The 26,870-nt window shown below is 32.0% G+C and overlaps 1 protein-coding gene across 1 annotated transcript; it reads right to left on the reverse strand.

Annotated features, from left to right (window-relative positions):
• Positions 1-17,561: 17,561 nt before the first annotated feature.
• LOC143910729 (kelch-like protein 25) lies at positions 17,562-20,549 on the reverse strand. The gene is made up of 9 exons (XM_077429326.1): positions 20,297-20,549; positions 20,064-20,218; positions 19,830-19,999; positions 19,250-19,763; positions 19,022-19,174; positions 18,654-18,805; positions 18,387-18,546; positions 18,019-18,196; positions 17,562-17,949 (listed from the first exon to the last, which is right to left on the reverse strand). Exons 4-9 carry the CDS (start codon positions 19,385-19,387, stop codon positions 17,810-17,812), a joined length of 921 nt encoding a protein of 306 aa, XP_077285452.1. The 5' UTR covers positions 19,388-19,763; positions 19,830-19,999; positions 20,064-20,218; positions 20,297-20,549; the 3' UTR covers positions 17,562-17,809.
• Between the last annotated feature and the right edge of the window lie 6,321 nt (positions 20,550-26,870).

A 26,870-nucleotide genomic window follows, 5' to 3' on the forward strand; every position in this document is an offset into this window, starting at 1 on the left:
GTTTTTGTAATTGGTCGAAGTCTAAAGTTCAGCCCAATTAAAATGCTTCCATTTTTATTTTTTCATCCACGGTCCAAGCAATTCAGCAATATACATATTTCAATCGTATTTTTAATCATATTTCCAATCATATTTCCAATCATATTTTCAACAAAATACGACACTGAAGTGAATGCAACTGATTTCAAACATATCCAACTGCAATGTCTACTTTTAGAATCGTCTCTAAGCTCTTCTCAGATTCAATATGAAAGTTTCCATTTCGCCAGACAAGACCACATTATCTCCAACTTCACGTGTACGCGTTCAATCAGACCATTTTGATATATGTGTACAAATATCGCAGTAGCAGATGTCGAACACGAACGCCAGATGCTGCAGCTCCATGATTATACGCACAATATTGAACTTTTCCGGACGTATGCACATACACATACGTACAAATAACGTTTTCAAAAAAATATATAACCTCCTTTACTTAAACACAATTTGATCTTAATAATCGTAGCTTAATATCTGGAAATTCAGTCAATGAACTTAGGACAATTTTTAGCCATAGCCTCTCTCTCTCTCTCTCTCTTCGGAGTAGTTGAATTCTGGGAGAGTGGGAGTTTGGGAGTTGGGAGGTCGAGTTAGCATATTGGACTTATTTCAAAAGTGAAGTTTTTATTGTCGCAGAAGTCCGACGCAGCTGCCCCTGATTTCGGTCCAAATTAAATTTATGGATACACTTGCCGGCCCCTAGGCTTTGTCGCTTTTTATGACAGGGCCCGGCTTACGAATGCCCTTTGATTGAGATACTCTTTTTTTCCGAAAATTTCCTGTAAACCAAACGGCAAAAGTGCATAAATGATTTAAATTTATTACAAAACTAATGTATATGGTTCAATAAGTTCTGTGAAAGCATTTGATTGGAAAATGTTTTCGCAACGCTCTACCACTCGAGGTTTGTTCAAAATCCATATTTAGGATATGCTAGTTCGACGCTTCGATGTAATGTTGGGTAATATCCACCTGGGAAATTATTGAATCTAATATTCAAGATTACATTACATTACAGTTTACATATGTATGTACAAGGTATACCTAATATATTAATTCTGTCCTAACGAATTCAAACCCATATTTTCGTATAAAAACATCAGTAAGTTTCTAATTTTATTTTATTTATTTTTACATAGAAATATACCAGGAAGGCTTGACAGGAAGACCCCAATGCGCCTTCCTGGACGATTAATTACTAACAAAGCATCATTTTCATTTTCATCATACAGAATCACTGTATTTCCAGAAGTAGAAGAACACGAAATAACAATAAATTTAATAATTAATTTGAGAATTAATCCATTGAGATATCTATGGATTTAGATTTTTTACATAATTTTTAGAAATTATACACACAATAAATACAGAAGATTTGTAACTACAGATGATTTTTTGCCAATTTCGAGGAACCGTTTCAACAATGATAAGATAAAATTGGCAAACTCTGATAAGAAAAGATCGATTTGGAGTCACAAATACCCCCAAATCTAACCAGCAGTATGGCGGATCGACCTCACTGATCACTTGGTGCTAAACATACACGCTACCATTGAGCCATACTGCTGGCTTATATCAGGCAACAATCTGGCACATCAAAGCCGGGAACTTCAACTAGAGTATTGAAAAAATAATATATAATTATTTTGGAAAAAGTTAGATATGTCTCTTAATTTAAACCGGTTATTTGTTCGATTTTTTCCCTATATATGTAAGATTTTAAAATTTTATGAATGAAGTTCAATTATTTGATATGTACATATAATATGCATATTTTTTACACATAATTATCAATATAAACTGAATGAAATACTAGAATACTTTTCTATACTCTATAAATACGAGTTTGCAATCAATCGGCCAATATTGAAATTTTCAACCTCGCATTAAAATGCGAGATTGTAGGTAGAAAACTTAGCGAAGAATCTCATTAGTATGCTGATTGAAATCTCAAAAGTTATAAAAGTATTCCATACCCTCTTTCATTCGACCCCCATCTTCGACGAGATTAAACAGTCGTATTTAATATCATTAATTTTTATCGCACAATCGCATGTCGGCCGATCGTTAACGGCAACAATTTGGGTGAACTTCATGTTTATACGTTCTAGTAATAAAATATGTGGATTGTGCTAACGCCCATTCTCCTTTCGTATTATTATTCCATTTTATTATTTTTTGTATATTAACATAATAAAAAAAATAAATACTGAGCAAACCATCGACTGTGCAGATAAACTTTAACCTGAAATCGTTCCGTGTAACGGGATCCCCGTTCAATTATAATTATAGAACTGTCTCTCAACTTTTCGAATCTATACATAGGTATATTATTCAATATACACACGAACAAAGCGATCTCTATTTCAAGTTTTGATTGAACGCTTAACGAATTTCGATAAATAAAGCCACACGAAAAAGTTAAACAGCACGTTCGGTTAAAATAGAACCGTAGGTAAATTCATTTGGCGCATTAAATTGATTACAAAGTTGTTGCAAAGTCTGGTAAAGTGTAAGACTATCGATTCGGATAAGTATTCAACGTTTCTTTGTGAGTTACACGAACTATAATTTAAAGGAAGATTTACGATCGCCTTTATATCCGCATAAATTGCATCCCGATCGCGTGTTGCATCCTGTTGTGCATTCATTACGAAATTTTCCACTTTTTTTTTTCTTTTAATATACTTATTTCGAAGAACGAGAATAAAGTGAGTAATCTTCAGGTCTTATTTAGTTGGCGAGCAAGTGGTATTAGCTAGCTTGAAAAATAAAAGGGTGAATAAAAGCAAAGTTTTCCTCGGTTAGTTTCTCGCCAACTGGAATGGAGCTCTAAGTGTATAGATATATAGCTAATAAAGTAAATAAAAAGGACAGTTAATCATGTCGTAATGCGGTTGTGGCGATAAAGAGCTTTTTATCAACCCAAATTTATGTTTAAACGGAAAAACTTTACATGTTAAAACAGCATTTTATTTCAATGCTTTTATATATAGTACTAATCCATTTTTGTATTTACATATACAAAAATAAATTAAATTTATCAAAAATGTATTAGTCGGAAGAAGAGTAATTTTAACAGATTAAATCTATGAAATAGCTCTTACCTATAGACAACCTTATTTTAAGACATTGATATACGATTATGTACAACTGACCTCATATGTATTAGGCATAGACTATTTTTTTTATTTTGAATGAATCATTCATTAAGTTCAAATACATAATATTTTAATTATTATGTTTTACATCTTTTTCTCCTATTTTGGCTTTCATAAATACCAATGACAACAAAAAAATGTTTGAAATACATGATGGTCAATGGCTGAACGAATAGACCTAAGACTTGTAAACAGATAAATATTACATAATATATACATATGTATATATGTGTGTATATTACAAAAAATTACTTTGGCTTCAACCAAATACTCGTATTCAAAAGAAATGAGATGATAGTACGTGCAACAGGGGGAGAGAAAAAAATTGGGGGATCTAACATATCTAAGTAGGTTGAGGACATTAAAACTTAATTTCGTCAAAATTAAAAAAAAAATCACGAAAACAACAAGCAACTTATATAAATATTTCCCCAAATACACTTCGTGACTCTGGGTAATTATAACTTAGAACCCAGCAGTAAGAACGCGCTTGGATATAAGCAAGGACACCATTAATTTTCATATATGAATAATAAAAATTTCAAAATGATTATGCCATTGCTTAACTTTCAGAAATATGTTTAAAAAAATAAATAAAAATGTATCTTATTCGAATTTAGCTGTCATTTTGGGATGACGTCTGAAAATGAGATCATTAAAATATTATACATATCAAATTCGTGCTTTTGAAAATACTTTAGCGTTTTCTTTTCCATGCAATATACTCGTATGAAGCATACGTATAGCCAAAACCACGAAAATAGATTAAAAGCGTTTCTATTGTGCAAGTCGGTCAATTGGACTCGGTTCCATGTATTATTGGATACCGAATGAGCGCAATATACCCACGGTTTTGACTTGTATTGATCTTTTGGATCAAAGGACGCGCTCTCAATGAGGATCAAAGCTCTATGTCTTTTGTTTGAATTCGATGAGATACCTCAGGTGAAGTCCACATTGTGACCGAGAGAGCTCTTTCAGCCGATTCACCTGCAGCTACCTGTCAGACACTGCCCTGTCACACCAGCTACCTGCCTTACTCCCTAATGGTCTGCCGAATGCAATTATGCTAACACTGCGAGCTATTGACATATCATCGCTCTATTATAAGCAATTAATATTGTCCGATTGTGACGAAGCTTCGGAAAAACTCGAAGAGAATTTCGAGCTATGTACATATGTATGGGTAAGCTTACCCTGTATCGACGATAACGCGGTGTAAAATCATCGAAGATCTTATTTAATGTTTTTTCAATACGCGTGGAAAGTTTTTAAGTCTGATCAAATGAAAAATCTTAAATCATATACTGTCTTTTTTTTTCAAAAACTAAAACGCATTGATAACCTAACTAGCAAAATAAATATGTTTTTCATGTCTTTTACTTACAGGAGCGGATACATCAATCTTTACTAAATTTGACCCATTAAATTCTAATATGATAATAATTTTTGTCGACTTGCTTTCATTTAAGAGCTTATAATAAGCGTTTAAAAAACTTTTGGCTTTTGCAGTATTCAATTCAAAATCTAGTATTGCTGTGCAAAAAGTGAGTATTGGAATCAAAAGTCAGATATATCTACTATTGATTGTAATTTTATTACTTTAAAATACGTATAATTAATTATCTAACGAATTTTGAAAGTCAAAAATATCTATTTTTACATACCTCCTTTGCATTTCACATGGTTTTCGTGTTAGTGGTCATTTTTTATATCTCTTATCTCTTATCCGATCGTTTTCATACTTTGCCATATTGCTCATTTTGGTCATCAATATACGTTAATGCATCGTCTGCCATTACGTTGGAGATAAAATATCGTATACAATGCGTATCAAATATCCACAATTTCGGGTACGGTGACGTCTATGACGGTGACGGCAAGCCACTATAATCTATCTTCAACCTTTTCGCTGTGATATGGCCATATCAGATTTTAATTGTTTAAACGCCTATAATTCACTCTATATTTTATAAAATTTGCTCTATTGGCTCTCGTTATCTCTAATATTTAAATATTTATAGTTTTAACTCTCATATGTATATATAAATTTCGAATTTGGCGTCTAGCTTCATGTATATCAATATCAATATATACACGATATATATTGATTTTTGGCAAAATATGTCAGATCTGACATTTCACTGCTAAAAGTATATCTCTTCAGTGAGTTTTATCTGCGAGATAAGTATTCAATAAGAAGTTAGGTTGTATCTTATTGTTTTATGTATGTAAAACCATGAGCTAATTTCACTAATTTTTCACTTCACAACGTTAATAGTTCATAATATTACGGAAAAACATCTGTAAAAATAGTATATTTTTGACTTTTAAAATAATTAATTATACGTATTTTTAAGTAATAAAATTAAAATCAATACAAAAAACATCTGACTATTGATTCCAATACTCACTTAAGGCACAATAATACTAGGTTTTGAATTCCAGACTACAAAAGCCAAAAATATGTAAAAATTGGCCATTTTTAAACCCTCACATACATACATATGTATCTTGAGCCAGCAAAAATCATTGTCATTATTGAATTCAGTGGCTAAAATCTAGTAAAGATTGATTAGTGTCCATTCCGATAAAAACATTTTGTTGCTCAGTGTACATAATTCACATTCAAAGTTTAATTTAATTTTTTTGGACAGCAAAAAAAAATTTTTATCGTTGAAAAAAAATGGTTTTGATCTAAATTACATATTTTACTCATCTTTTGAAGCCAACTTAAGCTTTTATAGTGTAATATATATGTAAACATTTTGATCACATACAGATTGAATTCCCATTTTTAAAACATTAATTTTTATTTATGACATTCAAGTAGTACAATAAAACAAATTCAATCAACATTAAGTGCGATTGCTCCACTTCGATGAAGATTAGCATCGGTCAACGTCTTTCTAGAGAAAAAAATAAAACAAAAAAGAGTGGAATTGATTCTAACTGAGAATTAAGACGACTGAGAAAGCCTTAAAAGCTTCCAGGAAGGAATTAGCGAAGACCACACGTCTGATCGGACAACGGAGACGATCAAATCGGACATTGTGCATCTCCAAATTGGTCTCGAAAGTAAATCCTCCCACTATATGTACATATATATTTGTATATAAAATCAACGAGTCAATTAAATTAAACCATATAATTGTTTGTGGGAGAGCTTGCATTTATTTAAATAATTTGTGTAGGTGGAAAATGCAACGAGCGCAGGCAGTCCCACTTAATGTTTGTATGCCGCATACAAAACGCATCGTTTGCAGTAGTTGCAATGCTAATCTCGCTGTGGACTCTGACTATTAAGTGCTGTAATGCAACTGCATTACAGAACCGCCATAAAATTTTCAACCCTCACCACCGATTTATTAATTCAATTCGAATTTCGCTACGAGTTCGATTTTTATTTCAAATTTTTTGGAGCCTTGCACGTGATTAATAAATTTTCGGTCTTTGCCGAATTCACGATTGAAGCTCAAAACGTTAAATTCAATCTATCACTGTCATCGAACGGGGTTGTTAACACGTGAAAAACTACGTTGAAACGTGAAGACAGTGACGAGACAATCTTGAACCGTTCGAGCAACGCTCGTATACTAATGCGTACATTTAATCGCAAAAAATCCCATGTGACCTTCACGCGCTTTTCCTAAATGAAAAGTCTACTTTTGAAATATACTGTTTAATAAAAAATATTATTTTAATTAAAAACTTAAACTTTGGAAATAAACGTATATTTTCCAAAATCCATTTGTACAAATCATATAATGGTATGTTTGTTTTCAGGGTCCGCTGGTTTTTACAAGATTAAATTTGCATCGAATCGCACATGGACAGTGATGACTGATGGCTAGTGAACAATTACAATTACTTGAACAATTACAATTGAATAACAAGGAATCGAGGAATCGGCGACCTTCGGAACCGATCTTAAAATCTCGTGATTTCGGAGCAATCCATATTAACCTTTTATGTGCGTTAAATATGTATATGTGTTTCACACATCGAGAACACTTGTAACGTTTTGGTATGACATTTTGCAAGTTGCATTGTTCAATAGGAGCGCAAAGAAAAGACACACTTGAAATAGATCGTTGACGCACCAGGCTCGGCACGAAAAAATGCATTTACTATTGTCCTAACCTTTTTTTCCGCACTGTAGAATACACACAAATTCTTTAAAATTCCCACCCATTTTTTGTGATTGTAATTTATACTGTACTTTACTGATAGTATATTGATATAAATTTGGCAATTTTGTTATTATATACCACCCAATATTATAATAATATTATATTTAATAATAATATTATAATATATTTATTAATAATATTATATTTACTATCTGTATATTTTTATATGGGCCAACGCCCATATAAAAATATATAGATAATAAATATTTGATTGCACTATTCTCCCTATCGTCGGGAATAAAAGTTATTATTATTAACTAGTGTTGTACCCGCTAATTTAAACGGATGGTTTCGAAAAGGAATTGAAACACGAATACAAATAAAGTTATTTGTAGTATAATGTATAATATAAGGTAATTTATAGGCGAACGCGCACGTAATATTAATCGTAATAACGAATATTGATGACCAAAATGAGCAATATTGCAAAGTATGAAAACGATCGGATAAGAGATAAGAGATATAAAAAATGACCCCTTACACGAAAACCATGTGAACTGTATAAGAGGTAAGTAATAAAAGTGGCACATTATACACTTAGCAACCCAACCCGTTCGAAGTGATGAATGAATGTGCGTGTGTGTGTGTGCCCCGGGGGCTTCGCCCCCCACGCCCAGACCGCCTCCCGCGCTCCGGGGTCTCTCGTCTGTGATTGGTTCCCCATACTGGTTGATCGTCCGTTACAAACATAAAAACATATTTTGCGACAGTCGGATTTTATATATATATATATATATATTATATTATTATTAGATCCATCACAACAATTAATTAAGACAAACTTCCGGAACCAGTAACCAAAAAATCCGGAACCAGTCTATGTGGATCTTATAACCGTCTAAATTTTGTCAGCAGCAATAGACGTAGTATCCATAATAATTGGTAAATAGTTTCTTAACTAGTGAGTTGCGCTTTGACTGTACGTACATATATACATACAACGTTAAACAGTAAAGATACATAGATAATCCAAAGTTGTCTCCAATTTTGATCAAGACGAATTGAGGCTTTAGACGTTTCGCCGTCCATAGTTTGGGAATCGCAGCACGTTTCGACATGTAAATCGCCGATCGGTCACTAATCAACGCGTCGCAGAACCGAAGGGCACAAGTTGCAACCGGGGGAGGGCTATGTTTACACCGGAACTCGTGTTCCAGACCCCAGCCAGAATTAATTAACCACAACTTTGTCACCACCTACAAACCGAAACGACAGATAATCTTAAACCGACACTGTTAAGCCACCGTGCCGTGTCGTTCATGAATTGTATGCCCTTCGTGTCGGTATGTACCTAAGCCGTATGCATACATATATGATCGACCTGGATTCGATTTGTTCTGGATATAGCAAATAAATAAGGGAGACATCGGAAATAGGAGATTATAACAATGGTCTGTTTAGAATAAAAATAAATAAATAAAATAACGTTTCTTGGCCTATCAATGTACGAATGTGTGATTCTATAGAACATACAGGTCAGACAATTTATTAATTAATTGATTAATTTAGATAATTCTAACTCTCATGATTTCGATTGAGTTTTTACTTTTAAACTTTAAACTTTCTACACATTTACATATATGTATATATATTTGTCATAGTGACATAACAGAATACTATAATGCGGCACTGTGACCAGACATACATATTTATAAACACAATACAAATACTCTATATAAGAATTGGCGAGATATCTACATACATATGTATGTTCGGTCTCCGTGACGGGCCCGAATGTGAAACGCCCGAAAACGCAAATATTGGAAGGCAAAGATCGAAAATCGAAAGATCTTAAGTCGAAAGATAAAATAAGGGTGCATGGTAAACGGTACATACTCACGTACATACTCACTTAATTTGCGCGAGCAGGATACAACAGGAACAAGATGAACAGGCTTTTCCTCCAGTATTAATGTGCGCGCGCAAATAGTAGGGAATTAGTATGTATTAGTATGTACCTAATTCCTAATATTCAAATAGTAGGAATTAGGTAGTATGGTTTTTGCCAATTTGATGGAGAAACCGCTTCAACAGTTAAATCAGATAAGTTGGCAAACTCTGATAGGAAACGATCGACTCGGAGTCACAAATAACCAAGTCTGACCAGCATCATTAAATATTAGCATGGTATCGAACCCGGTGACCTCTCGGTGCTAAACATAAACGCAACCACTGAGCCATACTGCTGGCTTTTTACTGATGTTTTATTTATATATTTATTCACTTACACATGTATGTATGTATGTATATAAACGGAAAGCCTAACAGGTATATCCCAATTCGCCTTCCTGGCGATGCTAAAAAATGAAATCTGCGAGACATCTACGGATAAATGTGCAACATTTTATAAATCAGTGAATTCGTGATGTGAACTCGAATTTTGCGAGAAATGGGAAAGGGTTGCCAATTTGTTGGAACCGTTTCAATAAAATCAGATAAATTGACAAACTCTTATGGGAAACGATCGACCTTGGAGTCACATATCGAAGGTCTAACCAGCAACACAGCTAGATATTGAACCCGGGACCACACAATTGAATTCATTACACGCCAACTGTCGACTTGGAATCACAAATAGTCTGACAATCAGAATTTAAGATTATAATCAGAATAAGTTCTTTTCAATCGAGGTCGGCGGGACGGGATCGAACCCGGTGACCTTTCGGTGCTTAATATCATTGCAACCGCAAAGCCACGCTTCTGGCTGACTAAACTTTTAAAATTGTATAAGATATAGTGTGAAAAAGATAAAGTTATAGGTGTTTAAACAATTAAAATCTGACAAAACGAGTAGGGGGTGGAAATTCAAACATATAAGGCTACAAGCTAATGACAAAGGAATAGCTGTCTCGATAATTTTTTGATTTTGAAACATTTTTATTACGATAATATTTCACTATTGACTTAGTGGATACAATTTAAATCTCTCTCGGGGGCCCAAACCTCGCAAAATAGCAAAGTTTCAAAGTGATCGGAAGAGTTTAAGATAGAATGTCTTGCGAATGCTAATACTAGTAAAAACTAATGTAAAAAAAAAACAAAAACAAAGTGAGAAAAACAAAGTTGTTATTAATTCATACGATTGAGGAAGAAATGTTTTACTCTACTACATATAATCTACAGTACAGTATTACAGTAAATCTACAATATAAGCTACAGCGAAATTGAAAGATGATTTTTTTGTGTGTAAATATATAGAAATAAATATAATATGCTTACAGATTAATTGTGTACGTGATTTAAATTAAATCTCCTCCCTTCGCTGCAATCTAAAAAGGTAAATGTAATTTTTTAATATAACAAACAGATATTATTAAATTGCAAAACAATATAAAACAACGTGAAAATTCACCATCGGTATATAGTCTCCATAGCAAGAGTTTAAGCACCTTTCCCAATCATCTTCTTCAATATACATTTAAAAAGAATGGACATAATTAAAAAAAAAACACTGATACATATTTTTTACACCGCTTAAAATTGTATTAATTATTTTAAAATTTAAATTATCTTTATACAAAAACAAATGAGTTTATTTTTATACGTGAAAGAAAATTTCAGCACAATTATCATTTTTTTTAATGAAAAACCACGCACTGAAATCAATTTGTATCACAATACATATGTATGTACATGTAGCTACAGTTCACTAGTAACTGATGCTAATGATGATTTGTCTGAACAAAACACTCAGATTCTGTACGAAAGCACAGACTCGAAGACAATAATATTAAATAAAATTATAGTCGATACTTGGAGTGCAATTAATTTTCTTGAAAGTTTTCACCTTTATTCGTGAACGATATCATTAAATTGAATGATGTTTCTGTGAATCAATAAAAACTGTTAAATATTCGCGTACTTATTTTGCCTAATATGAGGCTCGTCCGTTATTCGTCGACTGAAATTGAATAAAAATAAACAAGTGAATTAATTTTTTTTTTGTTCAAATACGCAATAAATACATAAGTTTGTACATTTGTGATGTTGTTTCTTCCGTTTGATTATATTTGATAAGGCATAATGGTTCTGAAGCTGCACTTCTTTGAAAGGTCGTACGTGACCTCACCAATGCATATGTACATATATATTTAAAGTTCGTTATATAATATTCTTTTGAATGAAATATTTCAACGAAAATGCTGCACATTTGCCGAAAATTGAGGACATCACGTACAAAATGTTGTGCTTTAGATTCAAACATTAAAGTTTACGCATTACGATATAGTAAATTTTAGCATTTTGAGCGTCTCCACTTTATAAAGTAATCAGCGCTTTTTATTGCACTCGCAGACGAGATGGGATTCAATGTTCCCGGGAGACCCGACATTAACCCCTTTCGGGACTCTTTTCCCAGGACGCGCACTCTCTCGGTGCAATTAAGCCATTTGCATTAATCACGAGAAAAGCACAGGAAGTGGGAAGAGCTCTCGCCGAGATCCGATCGTAACTCAACATCTTCCGCGAAAGCACCCATCCCGCGATATTATATTATATCACATGTATGTATGTATATAATAGTATAACTTTGCATATTCGAATATATTACACACTCGCGGTTGTAATAAATAGGGTGACAATTACCCGAGACTTTGAGGATATTCGTCCTGCCGTCGGCTAATGGTTGTTAGTGCGGTCTGTCTCCGGCGGACCGAAACCCAAGTTGGGCAATTATTTAGGCTTACATCAGCGTTTATATTCACTGATGTGTGTGAATCGTAATGTGGAGGATGTCTTTTCAGTTGTTTACTCGAAAAAGATACACAAAATCGACCCAAAATCGGTGTCAAATCGGTTCAACTTTTGTATGGTAGTGTACTAAGGCGTTCAATAGAAAATGTTGTATTAGTTTATTTAATTTACGTCATATCAATACAACCATAACAACAAATTTAAGACAATTTTTGTGAAAGATATACATACTAGTTATACATATAAATTTGTGAAAAAAATCTTCGCAATATTACTTCCTTGTGGCCACAGTGTTATATTGAGGTGACCTGTGAAGACACTGTGGTATACTTGTGTATTAAAAATAAATAAATAAAAAAATATAATATTATTGATCTGAATGATATAATATTGTAAAGGAAGTCTTTATTTATTTTATTTATTTATTGAAAAATCAACAGGCTTCAGATGTAGAAATTAAAAAAATAAAGAATAAATATACATCTGAGCCCAATTATCGATTTTTACAAAATACATAATATATCTAGTATCTACATATAGACAAGCAAATGAAAAAGAAAATAATAAAAACTAAAATATGACTAAGTAGGACAATGCATAATTAAACATAAAGTGACATAATATAATTGGATAAAGAAAATATAATGGTGTGACGCTTTTGGGCAACCTGTCAGGTCACACTGGTCATTTGATTGTTGATATTATTTTAAAATAATAATATATTAAATAAATAAATAAATAAATAAATAATAGAAATAGAAATGGATCAATCAATAAAGACTCTCTTGATGGCAGTCCTGAATTGATGTAAGGATATACCGAATAGATCAACCTCATTCAACTCCCCGTTAAGCATACTATAAACACGCTGTAGATAGGAATATTTTAGGGAATTGGTTTTGAAAGGAATAAATGAAAATAATGCAACGTGTCTAGAATACCTAACTGGGATCCTGAAACCAACCTTAATCAGTAAATCGGAAACAATCAAGGAAACCATTTAAGAGCTTAAAAAAATGTAGCATTAGTGAGTCGTCGCCTGACAGATTGTTAAAGGATAGGAGTTTTAAAATATCGGTAACAGTAGTATGGGCGTAGGTAGAAAAACGATAGCGTAAGGATTTAATAAATTTTAGTTGAACTTTTTCAAAACAATTAATATGGGATAAATAAAAAGGTGACCAGAAAATTGAGGCAAATTCAAGGTGAGGCCTTACAAGGGAAAAATAAAGTAATTTAAGTACATAAGGATCATTAAAGGATTTTGTTGATCGGAGTAGGAATCCAAGAGATGTATATGCTTTATTAGTAATGAAGGAAATATGTTCGAAGAAATCGAGTTTATAATTAAATATTACAACCAAGATCTTTAATAGAAGATGATGTATTTAGAATTGAATTGTTAAATTAAAAATGATAGGTGATAATAGATTTATTTCTGGTAAGGTATATTAAATTCCGATATATATAACTATAATAAGGTATTTTAATTGTTGTTAATTTGTCGAAAAATATATATAGAAAATAATACGTGTTTGAGATATGCGTATACATTATGAGTTTTTGTATAATTCAAATCTGTGTGAAATATGTACCTATATATGAATATGTAAGTATGTTAATCCGAAGTAGTCTATGGAGTGCGTTCAAAATTAATATCGAAACTTGTTGATTTATGGTTACAAATATTATATTAGAAGGCCGTTATACTTCGTATTTATATTTGAAAGTTATTAATTATGCATAACTTTATATCCTCTCGGTCAATTGATAGACAAATTTCACTTGAATTTTAAGCTGCGTATTCTATCATATTTAATCATTTTAAATATTTCAATATTTATCATAATACAAAATTAGGAATTTTATTTAGAATTTCATCATACTTATCGCTTTTTATTTCGATTGTATTATTGAATATATTTTATTGCTTTAAAACATGGAAATTTTTTACAGCTATTATTATAACCATTTTTACAGCTATAAATATACAACCATTTCATCAATTGCGTCCAACATCAACTAGACCTACATATGTAGATATCAACCCCACTTGCGACCTAAAATGGTCATCTCATACTAACCATATTCTGAACAAATGTTACTCATTTTTGTATGTAATAAAACGAGTAATCAATTTTCTGAACTTAACTGTATTATCAAAAATATACAAAACTTTTATCACACCTAAACTAGAATACGCTTTTAGCATATGGAATTCTCATTTTAAAAAAAATATTACATGTATGGAAAGGGTACAAAGGAGAATTACAAAGATGCCTTCTGAACTTAATTCACTTTCTTATAACGAAAGATTGAAAATAATGAATCTCACTTTACTGGAGACGAGTAGAATAAGAGGTGACTTAATCGCAGTCTTTAAAATACTAAATATTCATTATAAATGTCATACGTCCAATCTTATTACATTCAATGAAAAAACTCACCTCAGAGGTCACTCGCTTAGACTACAAAAAAAAAATCTAACAAATTGATCAGAGATTCCTTCGTTTAAAACAGAAAGTTTTAGTTTGGAATAGTCTTCCCAATGATATTGTAATTTCTGACAACCTTGATATTTTTACATACCTCCTTTTACTTCCACACGATTAAGAATAAGCTTGATGTATTTATTAAACTTAAAAGATTTCTGTAACTCTTCTTTCCCAATATCTTATTTCTGTTTCTTGTTTACTTTTCTCTCTTATTTTTATTTTTATTTTAACATTGTCATTTTGAATGTATTTTAATTTTTTCTCATTTAATTTACAAATATGTAAAAATTGATCAAACATGTATAAATCAAAACCCTTGGGTCTATCGGCTTTGCCGCCTCCCCCAAATATGTTAAATAAATAAATAAATAATTCTTGTTTTTTTTTATTTATTAGTAAAAAAATCATAAATACATAAGTTCGTGCAATATATGATAGTAAATCTTTGAACAGTATTCATTTCATAAATATTATTATACTAATGGTTTTACCCGGCTTCGCTCGGTATTTGTAATTTAAACGGCTTAAACATGACTAATCTAATAGTAAACATTTTATTATATTTATTTGAATATTTTTATTTTATATAAATTTATTTGAATACTCATTTGTTTTTTTTTATTAAATTGACTGTCAAGAACAAATAAACATATGTATATACCGTATCTTTCAAAATTATATGTATACCAGAATCTGGCGTCTGTGCCCCCGGAGCCTTCGCCCTCGGAGCCTTCGCCCTCGGAGTCTTCACCCTCGAAGCCTTCGCCCTCGGAGCCTTCGCACTCGGAGCCTTTGCACTCGGAGCCTTCGCCCTCGGAGCCTTCACCCTCGGCGGCTGCGTCCCCGAAGGCTTCGCCCTCGGCGTCTGCACCCCCGGAGCCTTCACCCTTGATGGCTGCGCCCTTGGAGCCTTCGCCCCCTAGAGGCACATATGAATCGAAAAAAAAAGAAACGGAATTTGTCGTCTACGAACGAAGGTTACATATGTACATACATACATATATGTATGCATAGTCTCTTTCCAAATTATATATTAGATTATACAATGCTTATTATATTACGTGATCTCAAAAATGTATTTGGAAATCACGGAACAAACTTCTGAATTAACTGGCCTATAATAAACGGATGTGTATCACTTTGATCCGAACGACTCGATCCATTGCCTGGTTTATTGCGCTTTGGCAGTAGAGAAAGCCACTTCAGAAACACCTTCAGGTCCCAGTTTGGGTCACCTAGTCTCGATTTGGGTCCTTCTCCTTTGCCTTTGGCATCGACCGCGACCTAGAGTCGGTACACAGCATCACGTATCGGATCGCACGTGACCTGAAACTGAAGCCACGTGTACGTGACGCGACACTCAAGGGCTTATAGGCCGAGCGAATTAACCAGATTGTTTTCTCGGACCCCCTAGAAAAGGATCTCCAACTAAAATTATCACCACTGGCCACTGTTCGTGTAATTGTTACTAACCACTTATATAAAAAGACTTGTAGATTCTTATTTTTATTTATGAACCACCTGGGAAAGGATTCCCGACTAAAATTATTACTGCTAGCCACTGTTCGTGTAATTGTCACTAGCCACTTACATACATACAGAAACTTGTAGATTTTATTTTATATTTTATTTTTCATTATTTATTTTAATCTTCACCAGGAAGCCTTAACAGGTATCCCCAATTCACCTTCCTGACCAGAAACATTATACATTTGATACAAGTATTATACAAAGTAAATACATATCAATTAATACCCACTGAGACATATATGGTTAAATGTGTAAAATAGATTACCTAAACACAATCTGCTTTAGATCATCGACTTTACATAGAAAGTCTTTAATTAATATTATGTATTAGATGTATTATGAGCACTTATAAGATTTGTAGATAGGTTTTTGAGCTCTTTTTTCTATTACGCTGTACATATTAACATTATAATAATATAATACTATGATTACTAACAAAATTAATTTTAAATTTTAAAATAGAACATGATCAGTAGATCAGTAGCTATTAAAATAGATATAAGATGTATTGTGAACATAGTTTAGTTATAATAAAAAGCATTTAAAAATAAAAATAAAAATGTGTAAATTTGCAGCATTTTTAAGCAATTCAGCGAAATTCAATAAATATATGTATATATGTATGTCACAGTGAAATTATATTTCACGTGAAAATACATTTTCACTGACGTTTCAGTAAAATCATAACCAGTTACATTTTCAGGGTTGGTTTTATTCATTTAAGATTAGATTGTTAGGGTTGGTATTATTTAAGGGTTAGGATAGGTTAGGTTAGGTAAGAGTTGGCCCTATTCATTTAAGATTGGGTTGTTAGGGTTGAATTTATAGAGTTAAACGTTGTAAATTCATTGTTTGATACATTTTCAATGCTTGAATTGGTGAAAATATATTTTCAATAGTGAAAATATATTTTCAATAGTGAAAATATATTTTCAATAGTGAAAATATATTTTCAATTGTGAAAATATATTTTCAATAGTGAAAATATATTTTCACTTGAAATATGCTTTCACTGTAACATTCATCAAGTAACATTCACAGATACATCGATGCTCAGATTTGTAAATTTGCAGCATTTTATACAATTCAGCGAAATTCGAGATTGCTGAAAACTCGAAATTTGTGAGAAAATGGGTAAAATGGGTAAGGTAGCCAATTTGTTGGAACCGTTTCAATGAAAATCAGATAAATTGGCTAACTCTGATGACTCAGACCTGGAGTCACAAATCCAAGGTCTGGCTAGCAGAAACCAGTGAGATTTAAACCCGTGACCACTCTGTTCAAAGCTTTGTATGCTAACCTCTGGTGACTAGAGAATAGACTAGAATCTAGTCTATTCTGCTGAATATTAATAAACACAAAACACGTCCAATTTCTGTATTAGATGGGTTTGAACACTGACTCACTAGAAGAATAATAAAATTAATCGGAATGTCTAAAACACTATTGAAGCTGAACTGCTTTATTTATTCCATTAACTTACACTTATATAATACTATAATCAAATGTTGATTAATTGATATGTAAGCATATGTCCCATTTGTCCAAGATGACTTCTATTAACTCTCGCTGTTGTTTCAAATACTTTGTAAATATATTTTTGGCGTAGAGATTACTCAAATATTACATATGCCATAAAAAAATTAGGCAAAATCGAATGAAAAATCAACCAAAATAAAACCGTGTAAAATAAGTATTATTGAACGGGTGATTTTCCATCTTCAAATAATTTAAATGGTACAACAAATGCACTATGACACCTTCGTGCATGTTCCAGAATCCCAATTTCTCTCCATGTATCTGATTGCGGATTGTATTCCAGTATTTTAGAGCCTCCTGAAATTGTTGAAATTTAAATTGATTTGTTGTTGAAATAAAATATAATAAATATAATGACTAATATACCCAAGCATATGATTTTTTCTTGAAAAGCTACCGATGCGTATCCCCATCTAGGTTCTGGCATATCTGCAATCGAGGTCCATTCGCGTGTTTTAATATTAAATTTTTCTGCAGACGATATTTCCAATCCAAAATTATCAATGCCTCCAAACACATATATGTAATCGCCTAATGTTGTAGCCTGTAATATTTAAAAGGTTTTATGAATGCAAACTCATACACAATGAGGCTTTAAAAGTCACTCATATACACAATATAATGTGGGTGAAAAAAGTAGCATATATTATAAGAAAATATATTATACATGTATAATACAGCAATAAATAAAATTAAAAATACTGTTTATGAATTAAATGTGTCATAAAATTTACAGCAAAGTTATATCTATTCTGGGTCATATGTAGGTGGAGCGTTGGTCCATTTGTTCCTTTTAACAGTATATACTTCCATTGTATTTGTACATGCACTTTCAGAAATTTGGCCAGCGACTTGGATGCGACAGTTCTCCACTTTTTCTTAATAAGACAGAATCTGAAATTCCAACAGCTCATTAGTTTTCAGTATAAAAAGAATGAAGTTTTATGAATATTTGTAGGTAGACCATTGAAAATCCCGCGAATATTTTCATATAAAGTTACCTCTCAACCGTATTCATCGAAAAATCTAGATCATTGTATCCTCCTATGGCGAATAACTGAGATTGGACTATAGCAATTGATAAATCACTCCTTTTTTGGTACATAGAAGGTAATTCTTCTAAATCCTTTGTGATCAAATTTAAAATACAAACCTATACAAATGTAAAAATTAAACATTCATCTTTTAGATAATATTTCAACAATTCAACTTTGTATAAAAATTAGGAATGCAATGTAAATGATTTTTTACTGAATTTTATCAAATGCACAATATTATTAAATTTTGCATTGTGCTTTACTATATGTATTCTATTGCTTTAAGAAATATATTAAGTAGTATAGATACTAGTAATATTATATTTATTCACCTTATCAGTGATCTCATTCTGATATCTGCCGCCTACAATATACAAGTCTTCGTTACACATCGCAGATGAAAAGTTATCAAAAATAATATGTGTGCTCCAAACGGTTGATCTTTTATCTAAATATGTACCAAAAGTTTCGATTATTCTACAAGACTGAAATCATAAGAAACACGTTAAATCCAGCTGCAATCCTGACTCTTAAATAATATAAATGCAATGAAAAATTACCCGAAAATCTCCACCTGCGATTAAAACAACCTCTTTTGGCTTCCTGGCTTTAGGATTCATCGTCGTCAAACTAGATCTTTTCTCTGGACTACATTTCCATTCTATTGCGTCTAATAATATTTTACAACAATTTGGCATACTATCACAGAGAGGCTTCACTTCGTTTAATAAGAACTAAAAATTGTTATTTTATGCATTGAATTGTTGTTGAATATTATGAATTTTAACCATTTTCGAATCATATTTGAATGAAATAATATAAATTTAATGTATGTACATATGTTCATAGATGATTTATAAATATCGTTAAGCATAATTCAGGGAATCTTATATGTTTTAATAAAGCGTATAAATGATATTTGCGATTATCCCAGTCCTTCTCCATCCACAGTTTCATTGCCATGAAAGCCTCCTCTTCCGATTCAATACACAAATAATCCGATTTTAGATACCTTTCCAACTCTTCTACAGGTACATCCAAAAAAATTTCGTTTTTTCGCAACTAAAATGTAAACTTTGATAAAAATTGCTTGAATGGTTTTTTAAATTTTATTTTTTGTTTAAAATAATGTATATTTACTTCTGAGAAATTCAATATAAAATAGTCGTCTATTTCCTTATTCAAAGGCGCAATGATTTTACTGTCAGCTAAAACCTTTCGCATAAATAAAAAGCAATAGTTCTTGAGATTTTTTTGAGCTATAATTTCAGAAAACTTAACTAAATTGGCAACATCGAGTATCTTTAGATCTAAAATAAACTTTTTTTTAATACAAGAAGATCAGTAAGATTTCATATGTTTAATGGTTCTTACCAATTTCGCCTTTATACAAAAATTCCATCGCTTTCATGACTGTTTCTCGTCGAATCGTATCATCGTCCGTCACCAAGATTTCCCTAGTTGTGTCATTTAAATGATCTCTGAAATATTTCGAATTCGTTTGTAGAACGAATTTATGCGCTGGATATCTAGAAGAATTCAAATGCTAGTATATATACAAATATTATCTTACTACATAAACATTAACGATAATAAAACATCGTTACTTGCACTTTCCGACTATAACTTTAACATCGCAATATAGACGTCGTGTAAAATAATCGAACATGCGTTTTTCTTGGAATACGGCATGTGTAAGTTCACTCTGATGATTGTAATCACCCATTGCACAATTTATATAAATAACTCTCGGAATGTTATTTCTATTTATAAACTTATTTTAGAATGATATTTGGATTTGATCACTCCTTTGAGTAATGCAATAAACTCACTCCTTGTCAAACTGCAATCAGTGAGACTAATGCTAATTTGTAATTTTGGTATTTTATTTGTTTTGTGATAAGATTTGATAAATTCGATAAAAAACAAATATTGGATCATTGTTGATAGAAATTGCGTCATGATTAAAAGTCATTCATTCGTTTTAAAAGTCATCACAAATTTCGTTTCAATTTGTTCTGATGTTGATTGGAAAATATAATACATAATAGTTATAGACACGTATTTTGGGCATTTTGCCATAAATGCTAAATAGATGCTAAATTCGTGAAATATGAGAATAAATGCTAAAATAAAAAACAAATGTAAAATAATTTTTTTTTAAGATTGAATTTTTGTCTTAATTAAATAAATATTTCATAAATTGGGTTACAAAGTATTGAAATTTGAGAATTATGTCTAAAACTGAACCTTTCTATGCGTTCAAACGAAACATGAAAATGCCAAAGTAGAAAAAATATATTATGTTAAAAACACGTGTCTCATGATGCATAATAATAATGACGTGAACGTTTTTAATGCCCTAAAACGCTAAAATGCAAAATGAAAATGCTATTATTGACAAAAATAGATGCCCAAAATACTCTAATAATAGTACATATAATATAATATAATATAATATAATATAATAAGTCGAAAAATTTTGTCCGTTATTCTCAGTAGTAATTTTTGAAGCTTTCTGAATTATTGAAATAAGTACAAACATATGAAAATACATATATTGTGTACTAGCTGAACCCGGCATGCGTTGCAATGCCACAATAACGCGTGCAATTCCCGTTCCCGTTCTAGTTCCTGTTCCCGTTCTCGTTCCCGTTCCACAGACATTCAATTTTATATAAAGGTATAGATATATTTTTTTACGTGGGCCATCCGCTGTGTGTTTGTGGTACAGCCCTGAATGGTCAGTACATTCAAGTGCGAGGTAGGCGTGGCGCGATTATTGTCACTCTCACGGCGTAATGCGTTGAAGGTGGGAGGATAACTTTACTTTCGCGTCAGTAAAATCGTAATTACAAATATTATTATTAAGAAGTTTTTTCCTGTTTTTTTTTTCACAGTAATCTTCCCGGATATGCATACAACAAATCCTGAAAGTTCCATCGTAATCGGATCAGTGGTTTAGGAGCCTATTCGAGACACACACACAGACATTCAATTATATATATATATATATATATATATATATATATATATATATATATATATATATATATATATATATATATATGTATGTGTGTGTGTGAATATCTATATACATAGATATACAGGTATGTGGTTCCGTAAGAAAATTTCTAATACAATTTAGGATAACAGTTCCCAAGATACACTATATAATATAGGAGAGAGTAAAAATGTCAAGCAAAGAAACTAGATATAATTGAAATCACGTATGAATTAAACACACAAATAAAATCGTGTGTTTGAAAAATTTCAAGATTATATGATAGAAATGACTCAAAAATTGATTATAAACATAACTCAGACAAATGTTTACCTAAAAATGCGATCTCTATCATATTTATAATTACAGTGAGTCATTTGTATACAGACAGAGGGTCACACGTTGAAAATTGGAATGAAACTTGTCGCTCAGTTGTCAACGAGTTATCCGACTTTTTTCTGTTATTTTTTCAACGTGTTAAACAAACACACTGGTATTTGGGGTGGGGGTGGGGGGGGTTGAACGATATGGGGTTCGGTTAACACCCCATGTCCCGCAAAACGAACAATAGACGAAAGTTAATTAACACCCTCGCTTCGAAACGAGACGCACCTGCTAGTCGTCCTGGCCGTAGTCGATATTGTGCCAAACGAATTAAATTTTTCCAGCTTGTAAAAGGGAGAAAATTTCACATATTTCAAAATAGCTTACAAAGAAATGAAAAAAATGTGGTAGGTATTAAAAAGCGCATATAAGCATAAATGAAAGTTTAAAATTAGTTTATTAAAAACTTAGTAGTTTTCAGTTTGATTCAAAATTAAAAAATTCCAAGTTATTCGTGTTTTAGTAATATAACATTTTAAAGAGGTTAAACTTTTGATCCACTGAACGGATATGTAATTAGTTTTTTAATTCGAAACTCTATGCAAGAAGTAAAAGAGAAGAAGTTTTGATTTTACTCTAAGGAAAAAATATTAAAAAGAGTAATTTTAATTTTTTATATATGTATGTACATTAAACCAGCAGTATGGCTTGGTGGTTGCGTTTATTTTTAGCACAGAGAAGTTACCAGGCTCGATTCCGTGCTAATCTTTAATGTAGCGTATGCTAAAAGGAGCCACCAGCTAAGTGCAATCGGATTAGGCCATCCCTGACACTGACGTTATAATTGGTTTCGAGAATTATCTCCAAACTAAGTGCAAGTAGGCTAAACAATGGCCACTGAATTGGGGTAGTAATGGCACCAAGTCCCTTCTCAGAAGTGACAGCGATAGCGTGGGACCGAGTGTCATGGGAATACATATCCGGGTACATGCCTAAACAATAGGGAAGTAACCGGACATCGAAGATGCCCTGAGCGACCTGTCATTTATAAGGAGGTACTTAGACCATATCAAGACATTCTGGACGGAGCACTGGCAGTGCGTGTATCTCCTTAATCATCAATAAATGCTGTGAAACGACTTTGGCCTTTTACTTGGATCCTCCACCCACCCCTACGCAACACTAATGTTGCTGGTCAGACTTAGATATTTGTGACTCCAAGTCGATCGTTTCCTATCAGAGTTTGCCAATTTATCTGATTTAAGTTTTGAAACGGTTCCTCCATCAAAAAAAATATCCTACCCGCTATGTCACAAATATCTGAATTTGATTTATGTATAATATGTAAAAATTTATGTACAAGTATAAATCCATAGATGTCGCTTTGGATTAATTAATTAATTAATTAATTGTTAATTTCGTGTGCTTCAGCCTCTCAAAATACAGCGATTTATATAATAAAAAATGCTGCAATGTTTGTAATTAATTAATTATGGTAGTCCTTCCTGGTATATCTATCTATTTATGTAAAATAAAAATAAAATAAAGATACATAATATTCACATTAAAATTCACGTGAAATTTTGTAGACTAAAACAACGTCATATATAATTATAAGTTGTATAATAATGTTTTTTCTTCGCTTGAAATGAAAATTATAATTAATAACAAAGCTCAATTCTCGGAATCTAAAATCTGGAGCGACAGCTGTAATGATCAACTTAAAACGAATTTTAAACGCTTTCTTTATTTTTTTTTGTCCCTGTGTAATTGCGCGTGTTGAGAGCTTATTGTCGCCAGTTAAATTGGTCGTTGTCACTTTACGTCCGCATTTTAATTGCGTGCTTTAGCCAGTGCGTATTAAAAAGGGGGATGGGGGGGGGATCTTAAAAAACCGATCAGGATAATAGCGAAACCTCCCAGCAAACACCGGAAAGGATTAAGCAAAGGGAGAGGGAAATAAAAAAAATTAACGATGATTACAATTTTATCGGCGCAAATTTTCCTGCCGAAAATTGAAAAAGAAAAGCGCAGACGAAAAACGGTTTGGAAACAAATGTGCCCCGAGATGCCTTGTATAGCTTTAGTTTAACATTAACTCGTCGTTGAAAACTCGTACGACAACACTAACTAGACGAGAACTTTGCAACACATCCCGTGTAGAATGCAAGAGTGCACTCAAAACATGTGCCTCGCTCTGTATATCATGTATCTTGCAAAGTAACATATTATCCATTACACACTATAAGTAATAAGCCAAACATAATATATACTCAACCGTACATACACATGGCGATGTAACTTCAAAGTGTTGTGCCTTTCATATCGCTCAGATAATTAATTATGTTCATTTCCTTTGTCAATCCTTGAATGAGAATATTTCCTTTATCAATTCGCTGTCAAATATACATATGCACATTCCAAATGGAATATAGATTTGATCAAATTGAAAAATATAAAACACTGGATGTATGCAACAAAATCATTTAAAATTTAAATTAACAGAAATTTGACAGGATATTTGCCTCTAATATTAAAGATCAAATTTTATGGCACTTACTATGGCCATTGTTTTTTTTTTTCAATCGAACATTGAAAAAAAAATATATATATATACATATTTATATATATATATATATATATATATATATATATATATATATATATATATATATATATATATATATATATATATTTTTATTTTATTTTATTTTTTATTTTACATATATACCAGGAAGGCCTTACAGGAAAATCCCAATGCGCCTTCCTGGCCAATTACAAATACAAATGCAGCATTTTTTATTATAATTCGTTGAATTGCGAGACACTGAAAAAACTCGCAAATTAACGAGACATCTATGAATTGTACATAAATTCTTATTGTACATCCATCAAATTTCAAATAGTGGTGACATAGTAGGTAGGAAGGATTTTTAGCCAAATTTTTTTTTCCGGGAACCGTTTCAACAATGAAATCAGAGAAAATTGGCAAACTCTGATAGGAAACGATCAACCTGGAGTCACAAATCCAGGTCTGACCAACAGCATACTCTGAAAAATTCATTTTCATTCAGGGATAGAACCCGGCACCTTCTTGACGGTAAGCAGAAGCTTAACGTCCGAGCTATGCTGCTGGCTATATATAAATATATATATATATATATATATATATATATATATATATATATATATATATATATATATATATATATATATATATATATATATATATATATATATATATATATATTATATATATATTATATATAAAAAATAAAGACTTTCAATCGTATACTCGACTTTACAGATCACTCTAAAGCAGTGGTTCTTAGCAGTGATTCTTAAATCGTACACCCCATGTTGTGCGAGAAGGCATATCAGGGGGTGCGAGAGGCATTTCTTACAATATCAATTTAGTTTTGTGATATTTGAAAATTATTTTAATATTCGATGACATCGGCTATTTTTTTTCGTTACGAAAGCGCTTGGGTAGCTATGTATAACTAAAATAATATAATTTATGGCAGGATATCGCCTCATTTCTGGCAAATAATAACGACAGTTTTCTCAGAATTTGCACACCGTCGTCTCCACTGGTATACTGTTTACAATTGTTTTTGCGTCAGTGGCAGATAGCAGAAAACTATAGATAGATAGCAAAAAAACTTCTTGAGTCTAGCATGTGTACACACACGAAAGTTCGATTGCAAACGTTATCTACCATTTTAAAGCAGAAACAAATACATACTTAATTGTTCGGTGATTAAATCCCGAATAGGATATAATGATCACACAAACGTAAGATTTTTTCTCGCAAAATTTTGAAGTACATATGATTATTTTTTCTAATTATTATTTAATTGACCGCAGTAAGCCCCGCCATGTCAAAAAAACGCCAGTGGAAAGACGATTATGTTGGTTACGGGTTCACTTATACCTCAGAAAAAGATGGTACACAATGACCTCAATGCATCTATGTTCAAAGATGTTTTCAAAATCCAATCTTAAACCATCAAAGTTATTAGAACATTACAGCGATGTACATGGTGGTGAAGGTGCAGTTCATAGTCATATTCATAGAACATAGTTCATAGAACATCTCGAAGAAAAAGTCAAAGAAGGCTCAACTTGATGCCAGTAGTATAATCACAAAATTATGTGGCGCAACAATTCAAAAGCTATCAAGTGGCATACATACATATCTGTGCGCTAAGAAAAAAAAGCTTACAATAAATGTATTTTTCTAAATCAAAGATTCCAAAACTCATTTTTCAAGGGGGTGCGGAACATATTTTCAGATTCAAAGGAGTGCAGCTCACTGAAAAGGTTAAGAACCACTGCTCTTAAGTGACAAGTGTACGATGAACACAATCAATACAAGCATTTATACAATTCTAATTCATACACACATCATCCACAGCGACATCTATGGATACATTTTAGCAGCGTCATATTATAGGGAAAAAGATGCCAATTTTACAGGAACCGGTTCAATGAAAATCAGAAAAATTGGCAAACTCTGATAGGAAACGATCGACCTGGAGTCACAAACCAAGGTCTAGCCAGCAGCTACTAGTGAGTATTGAACCGTGACCACTCTGCTCGAAAGCATAATATGCTAACCACTAGTCCATGATTACAATTTCCCGGTTATTAAAAAGTCCCCTTTTTTGCTGTCAAAAGCTGGCATACTTAAAAGTTCAGAATTATGAAAGCCCCTTTTTTTGCTGTCCTACTAATAAAAGCTCAAAATTAAAAGAGCTTAATATATCTTCCAACTTTTACAAATTAAAGCTTCTCATATTCAAAAGCTTACAATTTTGAAACATCAAAAAGTTACAAGGAAAAACTCT

Source organism: Arctopsyche grandis, chromosome 4 (assembly GCF_051622035.1).
Source record: "Arctopsyche grandis isolate Sample6627 chromosome 4, ASM5162203v2, whole genome shotgun sequence".
Lineage (NCBI taxonomy): Eukaryota > Metazoa > Arthropoda > Insecta > Trichoptera > Hydropsychidae > Arctopsyche > Arctopsyche grandis.